The 18595-nt window shown below is 37.6% G+C and overlaps 2 protein-coding genes across 2 annotated transcripts; both read left to right on the top strand.

Annotated features, from left to right (window-relative positions):
- The first annotated feature begins 773 nt into the window (after window positions 1-773).
- On the top strand, window positions 774-6895 carry LOC311077660 (polymeric immunoglobulin receptor-like). Its single transcript, XM_084106242.1, has 8 exons — window positions 774-828; window positions 976-1296; window positions 1403-1717; window positions 1814-2140; window positions 2627-2797; window positions 3725-3811; window positions 4013-4056; window positions 4177-6895. Exons 1-8 carry the CDS (start codon window positions 789-791, stop codon window positions 4474-4476), a joined length of 1605 nt encoding a protein of 534 aa, XP_083962368.1. The 5' UTR covers window positions 774-788; the 3' UTR covers window positions 4477-6895.
- Window positions 6896-12160: 5265 nt separating this feature from the next.
- On the top strand, window positions 12161-16178 carry LOC311078246 (polymeric immunoglobulin receptor-like). The gene is made up of 4 exons (XM_084106983.1): window positions 12161-12278; window positions 12366-12662; window positions 12749-13066; window positions 15064-16178. The coding sequence occupies exons 1-4, from the start codon at window positions 12236-12238 to the stop codon at window positions 15345-15347; spliced, it is 942 nt and encodes a 313-aa protein (XP_083963109.1). The 5' UTR covers window positions 12161-12235; the 3' UTR covers window positions 15348-16178.
- The last annotated feature ends 2417 nt before the right edge of the window (window positions 16179-18595 follow it).

Here is an 18595-nt window from a genome sequence, read left to right as displayed (position 1 = left end):
TTAATAGCTACAAACAGATACAGAGCACACCTCGATCCACAGGTTCAGGAGGGATGTCCTTTTTGTGGGATGACTGAAACTGTTTTTCATTTATTTTTTCAATGTGGGAGGCTTGTGCCTTTATTTTCTCAATTAGAAGAATGGTGTACAGTTTTGGGAGAAGTGTTTTCACCTATGTTATTTATCTATGGACCAAAGTATAGCAGAAATAGAAAGCAGATCCATGTTTTGCTTAATTTTTTGTTTGGGCAAGCAAAAATGGGAATTTGGATTTCACGTAAAAGCAAAATAAATAATGTTGGGACAACTGATGCAATGTTAATTTTAACTAGATTAAATTTAAAACTAGATTAAAGGTGGAATATGCATACTATAACTTGGTTAAAGACCTGGAGACTTTCAATCACATTTGGGGAGTAAACCAGTGCATATGTGAATCTGATTTTGATGGTGCTTTGCAAATTTATATTTAATTGTGCTATTGTCTTGCTTGGTTTTTTGTGCTATTTATTATTGTATGTTTGTGTTTTAAATTACTTTTTTAAATCTATGTAAGGTTTAGTTAAACCCTGAATATTTTGTAATAAAAGGGGGTTAAAAGTCAAAGTCTCTCTCTCTCTCTCTATCTCTCTCTCTCAGGGGAAGTGGGCGTCTCTGTCACATTCAGCTCTTCATGTTAAACATGTAACCAGGAAAGAAACACTTAAAACTCTTCTGAACACACATCGAGAGCTTCAGAAGAACTGAATCTACTAACAACAGAGAAGATCATTTAATAAGAGAGAAGAATGAAGATCATCTGGACTTTCACTCTGCTGATGATTCCTGGTAAGAATCTGAACTCAGAGTAAATCATGAACAACAGCACAGAATTGATGAGGAGAGTCTTTAACTTCAGTTCATGTTGTTTTATTGACTGTTGAATAATGTTCATTTCTGTGTAAATTAAAGTGTTTTAATGCTGGTTTGTTGTAGGTGTCGTGAGCTCCATGAGTGTGACAGGATATTCAGGAGGAGGAGTCACGATCACATGCAAATATGATGAAGGATATACAGACAATAAAAAGTATATTTGTAAAGAACAGGGGTCAGTGTGCAGAGATCGAATCAGGACTAATGAGAAAGATAAATGGGTTAAGAATGATAGATTCTCTCTGTATGACGACACAAGTTCAGAAGTCTTCACTGTGACCATCAGAGATCTGAGAGAACGGGATTCTGGGACGTACCAGTGTGGAGTTGATATAAAATCAGGAACAGATCCCCGCACTGAAGTGAATCTGAAGGTTTTAACAGGTGAGTAACTGAGACCCTCAAACTCATGATGATCATGATGAAGAAATAAATAAATGTGTTTATATTGAGAACAAAATGACAAACTATCTGGGTTTGTGTTTAACAGGTCAACAAATCAGGACAGTGAGAGGATATTCAGGAGGAAACGTCATTATAAACTACAAATATGAGATTCAAGAAGAGAATCCTGTGATAGACGTCTGTAAAACTGCAGATCAGTGTTTTACTGTAATAAACACTAACAGAAGAGCAGAATGGAAACATGACAGACGATTCTCCGTTCATGATGACAGATCTGCAGGACTCTTACTTCTGTTTATCAGAGATCTGAATGAGAACGACTCTGGAGAATATAAGATTATAGTCAAAGTTTCTGAAGATTACAGTTTCTTCTCTGAGTTTAATCTGGACATTAAGAAGGGTGAGCTGCTTTCAGTCATTTATGCATTATTTGACAGAATCCATGAATATATCTGGTGATTGTAACATTGCTGCACTTTATCTGGATCTTAAACAGAGGATTGTTGTGTGAAGAGCATCAGTCTATCAGCTTCTGCAGGAGGATCTGTGAACATCAGCTGCAAATACCCACAATCCCACATTCGTGATGTGAAGTTTCTGTGCTGGAGATCTGGAGCTGATCTCTGTGCTAAAGAGACGTCTGTGAAGGAGAGCAGAAGATGGAGGGATGAGGGAAAGATCCGGCTGTATGATGACAGAGGACAACAGCTCCTGACGGGAAGCATCAGTCATGTGACTGAAGAAGATTCAGAATACTGGTGTGGAGTTCAGTCTGATCAAGGACACAAGATCTTCATCACACGAGTCCTGATCAGCATTACAGGTACGGATGCAGATCACTGTGTGTCGTGTCATGTTTGCAGCTGATTATGTTTAAGCCGGTTTAACCACAGGGTTATTATTAATTTGGATGTTCTTTCTGTTCAACAAAGCAAAACCACAAACAGTTAAAAAGAGGAAGTATAAAAACAAACTACAGTTTATATGTGTGCAGTTTATGAAGGTAAAAGTGCAGCTTTGTGTGAAACAATGAGTCCTTTTACCACACTTTTGCTCCAGTTAATGCAGTTTAACAGTGCTCATCAGTCACTCTGCTATACTGTATTATTCAGCGTGAAACCACAGGCTTCAGTTCTGGAAACTCAAACTAACAGCTCACGATTCTGTGTCTGTGTCAGCAAACATGAATTCTGGGTAATGAGTGTGAGAATGACATCAGTAAGAAATCATGAGAAAAGAGATGTCGAGTTCTGTGTGTGAAAAAAACATTCTTTAGAAATTCATTGTTTTATTGTTTTATATACTGAAGTTCCTGAAACATCATCACCATTATCATCAACAACAACATCGTCATCATCATCATCAACAACATCCTCTCCATCATCATCCTCATCCTCTCCATCATCACCATCTCCATCCTCATCATCACCATCATCATCTGCTTCTTCTTCCTCATCAGTCGAAACTTCACCGTTCACAGGTGTGTCCACATCAGCCGGTGATCTTGAGCTGAAATACAAACGTGATCAATGGGTGTAACATTTGAGGAAGCCTGACGCCCCCTAGTGGCTGAAATATATTACTAAACATAAAAAGACATGATATTTCACCTCCAAATTAAATAATTGTAATATTTTATTAATTTAAATAAAAATTTAAATCGTTAATTATTAACAACAACAACCATAATAATAACCCAATCATTCTTGTTTACATATTTGACTTCCAGTGAATTCGCTGGTTGAAAGACATTATAACGTATAACTCTTGACTTGGTAGGATACCGCACTTCCATCCACAATAGCAAAATATTGTGGGATGTTTTTTGGGTTTTCACAGTGTGTGACGTTGTGTTACTGTCTCTTTAAACCATCACCGGTGCAGGTTTAGCGTCGTTTTTGCTGGGTCAGTTCCTCTTTGTGGTGCCAGATCAAACTTTGGTGGAAAACGTGTTAAACTGAGTGAAGAATGTTGTGTTTTTAAATGTTGTGTTACAGCCTATAGCAGTGGTTCCCAAACCTGTCCTGAAGGCCCCCCAACACTGCACGTTTTCTTTGTCTCCCTACTCAAACACACCTGATTCAACTCATCAGCTCATTATCACATGGGTTAATTGAGCTGATGAGTTGAATCAGGTGTGTTTGATTAGGGAGACAAAGAAAACGTGCAGTGTTGGGGGGCCTTCAGGACAGGTTTGGGAACCACTGGCCTATAGGGTCCAAAAAATGTATTTAGGACAAACTGGCTGGTACATTCAGCTACACATGCAACTGAGCAAGTACAATGTTAAACCTGTGAATCCAGTATCACGGTCTGGCTAATCCTACTCCAAACGTCGAGCTACGCCCATGATCTGATATTTAGCTCAGATGATCAGATTCTCTGATTATTTCTCCTGTTTTTTCAGGCTCTTCTCTGATCGTTCCTCTGGTTCTGGTTCTGATCATCGCTGGACTCTTATTCCTGTTTCTCTGTAAGAAACGTCATTCTCGAGGTAAAACTCATTCAGATTCAGAAACTCTGAGTTTAAAACACAGATTTGTTGATCTTTTTTCCCACTTTGATTCTGTCGCCACCTATTGGCTACAACAAGATGTGAGCAAAATACAGATATTTGATGATGTATGAAAAAATGTACACAAGATATCAGTGTTGAAATGCAGAATATTGAATTTAGAATGCTTGTTTTTGGCAGGTGGTGATTCGTCGTCTCAGACTGGACCAGGAAAACATGAAGTGGTGAGTCCAGTTACTGTATAAAATAAGATGTTTATTTTTTATTCATAATCACAATGAATTCTAATGCCTTCAATCCTGATAATATTTATTTATGTAAATAATTTCTCTGTCTCTCCACAGGTTTCTCACACTGTTTGTGATTATGAGGAGATTAAAGACACTCACAAACAATTACCCACAAACCCCTCTGATCCTTACAATACTGTTTATGCCACTGCCCAATTACCCACAAGCCCCTCTGATTCCTCTGCTACAGTTGAGAAAGGCACTGGTGACTCTCAGCGCTGCATCACATCTGCTGAGGATCTGAATTACGCAGTGGTGAATTTCCACAAGAAATCTGACTGTCCTGACAGTGTCAGTTTCAGGAATAATAAGGATTACAGTGAATACGCTGCTGTCAATCATCTCACTGCTTGATGAGACACAGCAGAGGATATAAATCAGCTCATTTTGAATGTTTGAACCTTGGCTTTGGCATTCAGTTTCCTGCTTTGCTGGACCCATCCGGTTCCCAGGCTCTCTTCCTTCACTGGTTCCCCCAGTTCCTTAGCTCCACCACCTTTATTGGTTTTGACCAGTTTCTTGGCACCGTCACCTCCATCCCTCCAGCTTCACACGGGGTCCCTCATCTTTAAAACTCTGCCTTGTCCTTGTCCCTCCGTTCCAGTGGCGTCCCCCTGGTCTTCCAGCCTCTGACTCCGCCTTGGTCTTGCATCTCTCCGGCTCTGTCCTGGACTGCACCGCCTATTGCTCCACTGGGGGTCTTTATTCCTCCGGCTCCATCAATGCATCCCACTCCGCCCATTCCACCACCATCGAGTTGGTGATGGATATCCGCCACTATGGTGTAGTTTTTGTTTAACCCTCTGGGGTCTGAGGTGTTTTTGGAGTCCTTGAGATGTTCTGACATGCCCTGACATTTGTGCTTTTTTCAGTTGCTTATAAACATATTAAAGCAACACTATGTAACTTTTTGACCTTCAAAATATATTTCCAAAACCCTTGTGATGGTACATGGACTTACAATAGGTTGAATGACACGTCTGCCATAGCCTGACGGGGTCTGTATCGCTTTTACTGGCACTATGTAACTTCGGGGTTCGGGTAGTTACCCGAGCACAAAAAGAACTACAAAATTCGACTGCTTTACGGCATACGTCACTTCCCCCACCACTTCGTCAAATTTGCACGCGAGAGGCCAACCAGCGTTTGTTTTTCCGGCTTTCATGCGTATGTTTTTGGGGGTGTTTACACCTGGCCACTTCATGCGTTTTCTCAATTCGGATAGCTATCCGATCGTGAAAAGACCAGGTGTAAATGTCCTCCGAAACGCATTCAAGACGGATTTGAAACCGATCGCTCAAAACCACTTCAGGAGGAGGTCTGAGACGCATTCCAGATGAAACTGGACAAGTGTAAAAATGCATCTGGTTGTTGAAACCACATATGTAAATTGTACTCCTCCCAAAAATGCTAAAAAAATAAATAAATACACGCGTTATAGGCTATATGTAATGTGATAGCCAGATATGACGACGCTACTGGAATCACCGCAGATGAGCAGCTGAGTAAGTTATGTATTCATCAAGCCAACGTGCAAACTATCGCAAATCAAAGTGAAAGTAAGTCGCAGACGCTTAACACACAATCATCATCATTAAAAGTAAATAAATGAAATGATCTTACCAGGGCTGTTGCTGCTCTCTCTTATTGCGCTCTCTGATTTTGAAAATTTAGCTGATGATCAATAAAATGCCGCTCGTATCTGTTGCTTTCAGTGACGTGCACTCCAATAAACATGCATATATATCACGGGAATTGAATATCGGATTTAAATCCGTTTCGCAAAAACACATTTATGTGACCAGGTGTAAATGGAATCGTTTTGATATATCAGATAGCTATCCGATCTGAGAAAACGCATGAAGTGGCCAGGTGTAAACAGCCCCATGGCCAAAGCAGCAACGGACAAAAAAAAAAGTCAGAAGTAGGCTAACTAGCCTAATGACTGCAGGCTGACGTGAGCTACGCGATCTTTTGGCGCTTGAAAAAAATAAAACCCATGAAATTATATTCATATGACATGCTGAAATATGCCACTGTACCTGGGTTGAAGACATTTCACACGCAACGCAGGCTGTCTGCCCAAGACGTGAGAACTCCTTCTGCAGAGTTTGGGTAACGGCTTGTCAACAAATGCACGTGTTAACCATGTAACCATGACAGATTTTACGACAGTAGTAGAAGACAATACTGTTTCCCAACTGTAGGGGGAGCCCGAGAGCAAAAGTTACTTAGTGTTGCTTTAATGGCAAAAGTGTAATTACACTCTATTTAGCACAAACAGGGCTACCATAATATATGAGCAACATGTATGTATGTACATGTTTGTATTTTTGAGAGAATGATGTTTATGCATGGTTATTGAAAAAACTAAAAACGAAAGTTTCTGAAATAAGGCCACAAAACACATACTAAATATGTGTCCACAAGACTTCTGAATATGCATTTTGACGCCTAGAGTTTTTTCTTCAAAATGATGTGAAAATCATCCTGCCTAATCATTCACATAAAACAATACATTGATTTACATTTTGTAAGACACTTTTTGTTTGGCAATATGCGCAGGGGCGTAAACGATCCAACATCATCATGAATAATAAGTAGTTCACACCTGAGGAGACAATGGGGCCCGCATAATGGGGCTGCATACATAATGAGCCTTTCATTAATGTGTGTGACAGTTAATTGTTCTCATACTGTATTTTCAGAAAGTTTTGGAATATATTCTCTACCCAAATGTGTCACTAATAAAACGCAATAAAAATAATTTAAAGAGAAGGCTTATATTTACCTTTTAAGATTTTGTTTACATCTATCCTTGTGTGTATATATATATATATATATATATATATATTTTTTTTTTTTTTTTTTTATTATTATTATTTATTTATTTATTTATTTATTTTTTGCCATTTTATTAATTGTATAAAAGGTTATACAATTACAACAACAATTAAAATTGTAACAATATTTCCAGTGTAATCTTTCTTTGTAAAAATTAAAGTATACATTTTATCATTCTTAATTCAAAGTAAAGGATTCATTAGTTTGAATATAGCCTACATTGGAACAAACACTACATAACATCTTAGATGACTTTATTTTTGACAAAACATAGTATATATATATATATATATATATATATATATATATATATATATATATATGACATATATATATATATATATATATATATATATATATATATATATATATATATATATATATAACATATGAGCAGAAATTGGCAACATTATAAGCTTATTTGATGTGGCAGTATTTTACAGTAAAAACTTTATAATCTATCCAATTATTGTAGTCGATTTTTACTCATCTCAGTATAGCAGTAGAGTTTGGTGAAAGCTGTTCATTCATTCACACACAAAAACGCGATTCATTTTTAAACAGTAGGCCTATTTGTGCCAGCTGTAGTAGCTACACAACAGCGCACATCTGTGCGTTCATTCATTCATTCACACAGCGTACAGACACTATTGTGATTAGAACAAAGCAAATATAGAACTGACCTATTCCTCAGCTGGATCCGTTGCTCCTCGAAATGAAACTTCTAGCACTTCTGAGGTAAATTTTCCAGGATTATTATTAAGATAGTATTATTCCTCACAGCATCGTAAAGTACATGAGTCTGAAAGTGAACTCGCGGTGTGTGTTATCCAGCTGATGTGGGCATTCACAGGTTTGCATGGATGCCTCAGATCATTTGCGTTTGAATAGTGCGCGCTCTCCGTGGGCGGAGTCACATTAAAACATAATGAGCTGAGATGAGAACGACTGACATCTCTCTCTTTTCATACAGATTACATAAACTGAGAATATTTGTTTTTTATAAAAATTACTTAATTTAAAAGAAGAGCTTCAAGCTTCATGCCTGTGTGTCTGTATGCCTGTTTGACTGAGTATTCGCTGAGTTACAGTTCATTTTCGGACGCGTTTCGGAATAGACTTCACTGACAGAGAGAAGGCAGAACTCGCATCATGTTTATTTTTCTTTATTTGGCAAAAAGCACAACACTTTGTTTTTGTGAATATACACAAAAAAATACACACTTAACAGGATCGATTGATGTAAGAAACTTGTATGCAAGATCAAAGTCAACAGAGTATTTTGAATCTCTTTTGCACTGCGCCGGCGCGATAGTCGACCCCAGGGGGTTAACAGTGTTTACCAAAACACATTATTGTTGCAAAGAAAGCCAATTTTTAGTCTTAAAGTTTCTCATGAACACTGGAGGTGTTTTTGTGTTTGCGTGATGAACAGACAGTTTTTTCCGTCCAGCTCAAAGCCACAGAAAACGTGAAGGTTGAGGGTCTCAGTTCAGTTTAATTAAACACACTTACTCAGGAAACCCACAGAGAGACACATGAGACTGAACAGAGAGACAGAAGACAATAAAGACTAACAGCTGATCGTTCAGTAATTCACCTTCAACATTTAATGAAAGTGATGAATTGAGGAAAAGACTGAAAAATGTTTATGATCAACAAAATTTTAAATATATGATTTATTAATTAATTAATTTAAAATATATTTGTAATATATGAAAAAATATATATATATTGTTATATCTCAGCTCTTCCAGGTTATCTGAAATAATAGAGGAAGCAGAGGCTCAAAACTATTTCTCACACTATTTGGCGTTAAGCTGCGAGTGCTCTTGAACGCCAGCAGAGGGCAATCAAATTATCCATTTGTGATTTGACAATTTTCTTTCAAAAAAGATTGAAATCTAATCATCAAATCCACAATTCAATGACAAACAATGTCCGTAAAAATCCATTAAATGTCATGCATTTGTTGTTTAGTGCATTTCGTATAGTATACAATATACTAACATAATTGTCCATCTAGATATAGATGTAACAGAATTACTGAATGTGAAATGTAAGTTTCTGATGTTGTTTTATGATATGTATGAGATAGAAATCAGACGATAAACAGTGAAATGACGAGTCTGTACATTCATGTAAAAAAATGTTTGAAAGAATATTTTAAATAATCAAAAAAAAAAAAATATATATATTTTTTTTTTTTTCTAAGATAAAAAGACTGGTAAATGTCTTTGTGTTTGCAGGGTGGTTTGATACTGAGGTCAGTGTGATAAAGATCATCAGTATGAGATGTTCTTCAGCTTGTGGTTTTCTTTTGCTCTGTTTATGTTCTGCGGGTCAAACCCTGGAACCCTTCAGCCTCCTGCAGGTGTGAGAAAAACAGGATATACACAGCAAACTCCCCAGTGTACATATACAGTGTACATATAACTACAGAGTGTTAAAATGAACACAGAAGCAGTGTTGAAGTTAATGAGATAATTAAATGATTAATTAAGTGATGATTAGCCATTAGTGATGGCATATAATGTTAATAAAAATCATTGAAGGAAAGAGAATCAACAAGAACAGAAAAAAGAGAAACACAAGAACTACAACTGACTTCAAACCTTTACACATTATTGCACTTATTATTACCAGTTGGACTTTATTTCTGTCATACATTTACAAAAATTCTCATTTAGATTTAACAGAAGTTTAGATGGTAATGTTTTATGGAATGTTTTGTTTCATGTCACCATTACGGTGATCAGTGTTTGCTTTAGTTGGGCTCTTGGAGCTAAACTGTGCAGGACAGTGGCCCTACAGGACCGAGTTTGAGAAACCCTGTTATAGATGTACAGCACCTTCAGTAAACACACACACAGCTCTCTTATTGAACCCTCTGGCTCCATTTAGTGGCAGATAGAAGTTCATGTTCTATTGATATTATAATTCCAATGACTAAACATGACATTTCTTGGTTTTATGTAGTTGTGTTGTATGGTAGTTGACACAGAACATAATTTTCTTTGTGTTCTGAAATCATGAAATGTAAATGGCACAGATTTACTCGCCTCCTGCATGTTCAGAAAGAAAGAGTGAATCATTGGAGGAATGAAACTTTGACCTAATTTAATAAGTACATAGAGCCTTTGTCCGTGCAGATTGCAGTTTTTGATGACTAAATCAGAGATGAAAGGAAGGAAGCAGAAAAACTCAAGTTCACCTGTCATCAGTGATGCTGATGTTCCTCTGACAGCTGCTGTCCGAGGTGCTGAATCCACATCAAACCTTCATATTATTATTGTCTTTATGCATAAAGTATCCAAACAAATCCAGATCTGGTCTGTTTCCTCCTAAAAAGATGTTAATGTTTCTTACAAGTGATAAAAATGTGAAGAACCCAAAGTATCAGATGCATCTTTTTATACAGGCTCTAGGGAGTGAACTTACATGAAAATTATACTTTCGCCCTCTAGGGGAAGATTTGATGAAGCAATGGAAGTAGATGAAAACAAGTCTCAGCATTTCAATGTTTGTCCAGTTTGTGTATTTAAAAGGGTTAGTTCACCCAAAAAGGAAAATTCTGTCATTAATTACTCACCCTCATGCCGTTCAACACCGGTAAGACTTTCGTTCATATCATAAATATTTGTACTAAAATCTGAGCGATTTCTGTCTCTCCATTGACATATGCCACTAACACTGTGATGCTTCAAAAAGTTAATAAAGTTAATAACTAATCCATATGAATTGAGCGGTTTAGCGGTTTATTTTATAAGAGACTCGATCACTTTATATGATGAACAGATTTAATTTAGGCTTTTATTCACATATAAACATTTATAAACTCACACATCAGTTGTGGTAAATGGAAGCTCAAGCAAGTTTGCTTGACGTGCGAGAGCCAATGAGGTTCATTATTGTGTGTTACTGATTGACAGCTGCTGTCCGTGGTGCTGAATCCAGAACTGCCTGTTAAAGTGACAGAAGCATCAATCAGACTCAGACTTCAGCTGATGATCCTCTGAATGAGATGTTCAGATCTGAAGACATCTGAAGACTTCTTAGAGCAAAACAAGTTACACAACTTATGGAAGTTCATATGACAACAGTTGCATTTAGAAAAATGTAAACGTATGATATAATTTTTATAGGCATAATGTATTTATCCTGCAGGTCATGTCTGTTTCTTACAGCTGATAGAGATGTCAAAACCTCAAAGTATAAATGTCAAAACAAAAGTATCAGATGCATTTTCGATTTCCCAGAGAGACAGGAAGATAACGCTATGTAATAAAGACATGAATTCACTCAAGATGTTCTCTGAGTTGATCAGCCTTTGTATCTCAACATTTCCTGATGTGTGAATTATGTTTTGTGCTATATTTTGAACTATATGTTGTTTCAATAATTTAATAAACACACAAAAACACACATGCACTGATGCACACACACACAAAAACACACAGTTCTGCTTATTGCTATTGGTTTTATTTACATATTTTTAAAAATAATGTATTATTCTAAAGTTAATCACTTTTTACATTTGGTTGATTTAATCAAATATTTTGTGAATACAACCTCTCTAAAGTTTTTTTTTTGTGTGTGTGTGTTTTAGTGTATATCAAAAACGTTTTGATAGAAACAGTTGGTCACAGTTGGTCAAAAACAATGATGGATCTCTATGTCCCTCTGCTGGATATATATGGTCACAACACTATTTCTATAACTAAATCATACAGGCCTTTTTCTAACCAGCAGAAATCAGCCTCTAACACCTAGATCAATATCGATATGCAAGCTAATGGTGTACTTGAGGAATTCTGTGGTAAATTGGTAAAAAAAAAAAAAAAGAAGAAGAAAAGAAAAAGAAAAGAAAAAGAAATGTCATTTTTCTTACAATCACAATGTTTGCGGTCGCACTGACCCTTAAGTTTACATAGACACCTATAGACACCTTACATAAATATACTGTCGCCCTCTAGAGGAAGATTTGAATAATGCAGATTAATTATGTTCAGTGTCATTCGTCCTTCTATAGAGAAGATGAAGCCTGTATGAGCTCTCAGTATCAGACACTGTATCCTCCACTAGGTGGCGCTCTTTCAGTGTGATTAATGTAATATTCAGTCAGTGCTGATGGTGGGAGGAGCCAGTAAAGCTGATCATTACTGATAAAGAGCTGAAGAAAGAGGAAGGAACTAAAGCAGACAGATGTAGAGACAGAGAGATTCACACAGAGAACATTCAGCATAAAGAAGACTGAACTCAACTCACAATGAAGATCCTCCTCATCTTCTTCACTTTCTCCCTGATCTCAGGTCAGAGCTTTTCTCTTTCATCACTGCAGTAATGATGCTGTTTTCTGTTCATGAGGTTTCTGATCACAGTATCAATCTGATTGACAGGTGCAGTGAGATGCGTCAGTGTCACTGGATATTCTGGAGGAAGTCTTCTTGTTGATTCACAGAAGAATTGGTTCAGTTACTCTGCTAAATATACGGCCAAATTACCTGAGTGGAGAACAATAATAAATGATACGAAACATGATAAATGGATTAATGAAGGACGATTCACACTGTTTAAAAACAATGAGGGAAAACTCATGATCTTCATCAGAGAACTGAACCAACATGATGCTGGAAGATACGCAATTGAAGTCCTTCACAAGTGGCGTAAATATATGACTTTGAATGTGGAAGAAGGTCAGTCATTTTAAGAAGTCTTTGTGTAGAAAAAACATTTCAAAGATTTTACATTTAGAAAAAATATATATTTTTGTGAATCACAGATTCCTGTTGTAACGTATCAAAGAGAGTGACAGTGAATATTGGAGAAACTGCAACCTTCAGCTGTGAATATTCACACAATCATATTAATGATCCCAAGATAATATTCAAAGAAGGAAAAGACTCTATTGAGACGATTTACAGCACCTCGAAGAAGACCGAAAGATTCAGTGTTTCTGATGGCAGACATAATAAACTCATGACTGTGAGAATTTCTGCTGTGACTCCAGATGATGGAGGAGTTTATTTATGTGGAGTTTGGATCAACAGAGACTCGTACAGTTACTCCATTATTAATACTGTTCATCTTCATATTATAGGTAAGTGAGACAAACAGTCATATCTGGTACAAAAGTGTCTACAGTCTGTGTTTGTGGCAGATTTTGGTTATATATTATTTGTGATTGATTCCTAGAGGTTCACTGTCCTGCAGAGTTTAGCTTCAATCCTAATTAAACACACCTGAACCAGCTAATCAAGATCTCCAGGATTATTATACAAGTTTTGGGTTTTTTCACACTGCAGTTTAGTTTGAAACGGGGCACGGGTCGCATGAAAAATTGGTAATGTGTGTGCTGTCATGCGGAGCCGGGAGCGCATCGGGGTAAACCTGAGACTACCTGAAGGGTATTTAATTTTTCAAAGTTTCGAATCAATTGAACTAATTGCTTCGCAAAAGGATTCACTGTTTCAAAGCGTTCGAAACGCCACACACTGGTGACTCTTGCTGGTCAAAACAGTGTAAATGCGACAAAAACTCATGCCAAACATGCATAAAAAAACCTTTTACAAACACATTGCACGTCCGTTTGCAAGCAGCAGAAAACCACCTTTATGTGACACACACACAGCAGACGCAAGTGTCATTCATTCTGCTGCATATATAAGCACCAAATTAATAAATAAATCCCATTATATTGACCCGAGTGCAGGATTGCCCAGTGTGAAAACCCCCTCCGACAAGCTAAACAGGACAGAAGCAGGACTGGACACCTGGTCTAAAGAGACTAGGGGTGTTTAGTGTGTTTGATGAACAGACTGTGTTTATTCCAGATCAAAACCACAGAAACGAGCTGAAGTTTCGGAGTCTGTCACGTTCAGTTTTGGTTTCAGTTTAGTTTTCATGGACTCTTAGGGTACGTTTACATGACACCGATGTGCTTAAAATCAGAGTTTTCCGTGTACATATGACACCATTGTCAAAATGATCCCCATTCACACGAAAACGACTAAAAGCGCTGTATTCTGCTGCCAGTCCATTAGAAGGCGATGAAATCTTTGTCTGCCGTTGTTTGTGTATAGCGCACACTGTTTGTTTTGCCTCGTTTGGATTATCTGCTCGTTGTATTTTTGCTTAGATTTATATATTAAAGTTAAAAGTGCTGCATATTAGATCCGTGTAGCCTCTCGTCATCTTCCTGCCTGACTAAACGTTACAGTCTCAGTTTAATTTGGATGTGAAGAATTAGCGTTCTTTATTAAGGAAACCCACAATAAGACCACACGAGACTCAATAGAGAGAGATGAAGCAGAACGTGCAGATCTGCAGACGAGAGACTGAAACACACTCTTTCTACTGTAACTTTAATAATAAGTAAAAATAGAATAAATGAAGCTGCGCATGAAAACTCCCTCAGTGATGTTGGCCAGGTGATCAACAAATGTTACTAACATCTTTTTGAAATAATTTATTTAATACATTTTTATTTTATATGTATATAATTATATAATTAATTGTATTTTAGTGCGTATATTTGTATTTGTTTTGGCTCACAATTGCTCTATACTCTTTATTTATAACCCGTAACTGTTAAAACATATTTATGTTGGATATACTGTAAAAGCACACTGAGTTGGATTTCATGGTCATTTCTCAATATAAAACAGATAAAAACAAAGTAAATAATTAAATAGCCACAAAACCAGAAACAGAGGAGCTTTATGTTCAAGGTTCAAGGTTCAAGGTAGTTTATTTGTCATTACAATAACAAGTTATGTAATGAAATGCTTAGATAACTTGTTGTTGTAATGACAAATAAACTACCTTGACCCTTGAACCTTGAACATAAAGCTCCTCTGTTTCTGGTTTTGTGGCTATTTAATTATTTACTTTGTTTTTATCTGTTTTATATTGAGAAATGACCATGAAATTATTAGTGTAAACGTCCTGCGTTTACAGATTAGACATCACTTTAGCTCATCTTATTCATGTTAACTATGTAAATTGGACCTGATTGTCGTCAGTTTGAATATTTGTGCAGATATTATTTCATTCACGTGTGTCTTGCTTTCTATTTATTGTATGTTTTATTTTCAGATTCCTCCATGATCATCATTATTTGTGTGTGTGTGAGTTTGCTGCTGATTGGTGGATTCACTCTGACTGTGTGTAAATTAAGACACATGAGACGAGGTGACGCTCACACACACACTTCAGTTCAGTCCACTCAGTTACCCACAATCCCCTCTGATGAGCTCCTGTACACGTCTGTCAGTTTCCAGAAGCATGAAGAGTCTCTCAGTGAAGCTTCAGTCACTGTCAGTAAGAACGAGATTCACTCTGATTATACCACGGTCATTTACCACACAAGACTCAACTAGTGCTTTATAACACAGATCACAGATCATCACTTGTTATCATTAATGTACAGACGTCCTGCTGTCTGTTGAATCATGAGACACTTTAGAGTTTCCAGTGCTGCTCATGTTGCTTCTTTCACGTTTAAAATAGTTTGTCAGCTCAGTTTATCTGAGGTCGAGGTGAAGACAGGAAATAAAACCCCTGAGAGACACTTCTAGAATACACTGTAAAGTTTCCACTCAAACGCAGTAGCTTTTGACACGCATAGTTAATAAAGACTTTTTTAGTAGCAGTTCGACCAAAGCCATGATGAGAAACATGAAACTTGAGAATCCAGAGCTGTTAATGTTTTCATCTCTCTGAATATCCTGATGCTCTTTGACCAGATTTAGATTTGTACATGCATGATTTCAGTCATAAATATATTGTGAGGAAGACTCACTGCTTCACGACTCGATTGTTGTTTTTCATTTGAGTTCACTCATGTTCTGTAGATACTCAGTTCATTTATCAGATGTTTTATTTATTTATTTATTATTATTTATGTGCTTAAACCTGAACTATAGAATCATATTCCATTTATATTCATAAAAAATGCTATATTGCAATTGTTTACTGTTAATCATCTGGCTGTGTCGCTATGACAACACTTTGGGGAATCCCTTCAGTGTCAGTGCTCCTGAAGTCACATGTGCAACTTAGTTCAATCCTGATTGGTGCAACGTCATCCCGTGACGTGTGCCGGCGGAATGCGGAAGCTATAAAGGGAGCCGGCATCACAGCTGCTGTCAGCTTTCTGATCTTCAGAAAGCGCTCTCTGTCTAAGTCTTATTTGGTGTTGTATGTCCCATAGAAACAATATATATAAAAATGGCGAGTCAACAACGAGACTACAGAAAGTGTGTTCATCCCTGTCCTCGCTACATTCTGGACGGGGATTCACACAATCTGTGTGTTAGTTGTTTGGGAGCAGAGCATGCTCACTCAGCCCTCAAGGGGGTTGAGTGTGAGCATTGTGAGCATTTGCCTCTTAGAATGCTTCGCTCCCGGCTGGCGCTGTTTGATCAAAGCGGCCACCTCACGCGGTGCGGGTCCAGCAGTTGCCGAGGCAACCCGGCGGCTTCACTCGTTGGGATCACAGATGGATCTAGGGGAGGGGTTTAAGACGGCTTCGGCCCTTTCTCAGCCCTCATCCCCTAGTTCTAGTGCTCACGTTCCGGATCCGGAAGCCCGCTCCGTGGCTTCTTCCGCCTCAAACGAGGGTTTGATGCTGGGCTTATCTTCTTCTGAGGAAGTTGATGTGCTCAGCATCGAAGGTGGTGATGTGGGTGATTCGCCAGCCCAATCACCACAGTATGAGGAGCTATTGGAGGTTATATCTCGCGCCGTCGCCACATTAAATATTGAATGGCCGGCCGAGAAGCAGGAATCTCAAGCAAAAAGTAAAGTAGATGAGCGATTGATAGATAAACACTCGGGTTTACCGTTTTTTCAGGATCTCCATACTGAGGTGTCGAGATCCTGGAACAAGCCATACTCAGCTAGCTTTCCAGTCCCACTGTTTACCAGTATGCTTCCATAATAGGACAGAAATAGAACGGTTATGACACTATGCCTAAGATAGAGGAAACTGTGGCAGCTTATCTAGCACCAGACGCTGCATCCTCATTTAAAGCCCCGGTATTGCCCTCCAACCATGCCGTTTAACATCATCTTTGGTGGGCAAAGCGTACATGGTAGCAGGTCAGGCAGGTGCATGTTTACATACTATGGCTATTTTGCAAGCTTATCAGGCCGACCCGATTTAGACAAGGGGGAGAATATCGATATCAAAGATATTAAAGAGCTGAGAAGGGAGACCAAGGAGACGGCTCGTGCAATCGGCTGTTCCATGTCAGCCCTAAATTTATCTAGCATCAAAGAAGCAGATAGATCTTTCCTTCTCGATGCTCCGCTTGCACCTCCTGTCCTCTTCGGCGATGCTGTCAGCTCGGTCGTCGAGAGATTTCATGAGGCAAAAAAGCAAGTGGCATCATTCCAAAAATGTATCCCCCATCGACAGAAATCTCAAGGGGCTCCTGCCAAGGGACAGCCCCAGCCATGTACGTCTGGCTCCTTGTACAGGCAGAAACAGAAAGAGAGTGTTGCCAACTGAGCCCCGCCTCAACGTTATCAGGGCTCATGGCTGTATAACCTATCAAAATACACATAATCATATGTTACCGCTTAGATTAATCTTTTAAATTTACGGATTATGCCGTTTCAAGAGCAAAAAAGAAGGATGGACGTGGATTTACCTCTATAATCGACGCCATGAGCTCTGAAACTCTAAAATGGCTGATGTATTATTAAAAGTGACAGACTTCTTAAAGTGACCACAAGGTGTCAGAATTGACTAAATAAACTATAATATACAGTAACTAAGGCCAAGATAGTTTCAACTCAAAGAAATATATTAACTTTTTTTAAATATATTAGGGGGATTAAACACAATGTAATTAAGTTGAGAGTGTGACAAAATGTTACTTTAGCTCATTTTAATTAATTAATTCATAAATGAAGAAAAGGCAAAATTAATTGTTAAGTGCATAAGTATTTAACCTGCAATTCTGTTTCCTACTAAAAACTGTTAATGTTTCTTACAGCATTTTCCTGTTCGGTCACTGTAAAGCTGCTTAGAAACAATCTGAATTTCATAAATCACTACACTGTTAAACATTGTCCTGCAAATTAATAGTAAAATCCTGGAACACTGTTACCAGTAATTTATTGTTAATTGTACAGTTCTTCACTGTAATATACAGTATGTTACTGTAAAAATGCACTAAATAAAACTTGGGTTCATTTCATTTGCAGAAATCGACTGCCTTAAAATGACCAACTGTCATTTAAATGTATTAACTAATATCTATAATGTGCTAATAATGTGATCATATTATTACTGTGAAATTATTTATCTTGAGTCCACTAAAAAATATCTTAAATAAAGAGATTTCCACTGGACTAGCAACTACACAGTCTGTTAAATAAAGCAACATGCAGCATATCATCAATGTTTGTAGATCTTCTCCTGGACTGAAGCACAGGCTCTACTCTTCAGCACAATGGTGACCCACAAATCTCAATTTTACAGTAAACTACTGGCAGCAGTGTTGCCAGTATATAACTGCTTTTAATTTACAGTTCATTACTGTTTAATACATTTCGAGTGGAAAATGGTGTATTTCTTTCAGAATTTGACTGTTTGTTTGTTTTTTTACAGCAAGGT

Source organism: Abramis brama, assembly GCF_963993115.1.
Source record: "Abramis brama genome assembly, chromosome: 2".
Classification (NCBI taxonomy): domain Eukaryota; kingdom Metazoa; phylum Chordata; class Actinopteri; order Cypriniformes; family Leuciscidae; genus Abramis; species Abramis brama.
The sequence above is the reverse complement of the archived record's forward strand: the minus strand, read 5'-3'. Positions and strand labels throughout refer to the sequence as shown.

Excerpts from the sequence above, each read along its gene's own strand:
- LOC311077660 (XM_084106242.1), top strand. The coding sequence starts at position 789 with ATGAAGATCATCTGGACTTTCACTCTGCTGATGATTCCTG. Across the intron at positions 1,297-1,402 it reads GAATCTGAAGGTTTTAACAG|GTCAACAAATCAGGACAGTG; the intron begins GTGAGTAACTGA and ends TGTGTTTAACAG. Across the intron at positions 2,798-3,724 it reads CGAAACTTCACCGTTCACAG|GCTCTTCTCTGATCGTTCCT; the intron begins GTGTGTCCACAT and ends CTGTTTTTTCAG.
- LOC311078246 (XM_084106983.1), top strand. The coding sequence starts at position 12,236 with ATGAAGATCCTCCTCATCTTCTTCACTTTCTCCCTGATCTCAG. Across the intron at positions 12,279-12,365 it reads CACTTTCTCCCTGATCTCAG|GTGCAGTGAGATGCGTCAGT; the intron begins GTCAGAGCTTTT and ends TCTGATTGACAG. Across the intron at positions 12,663-12,748 it reads GACTTTGAATGTGGAAGAAG|ATTCCTGTTGTAACGTATCA; the intron begins GTCAGTCATTTT and ends TGTGAATCACAG.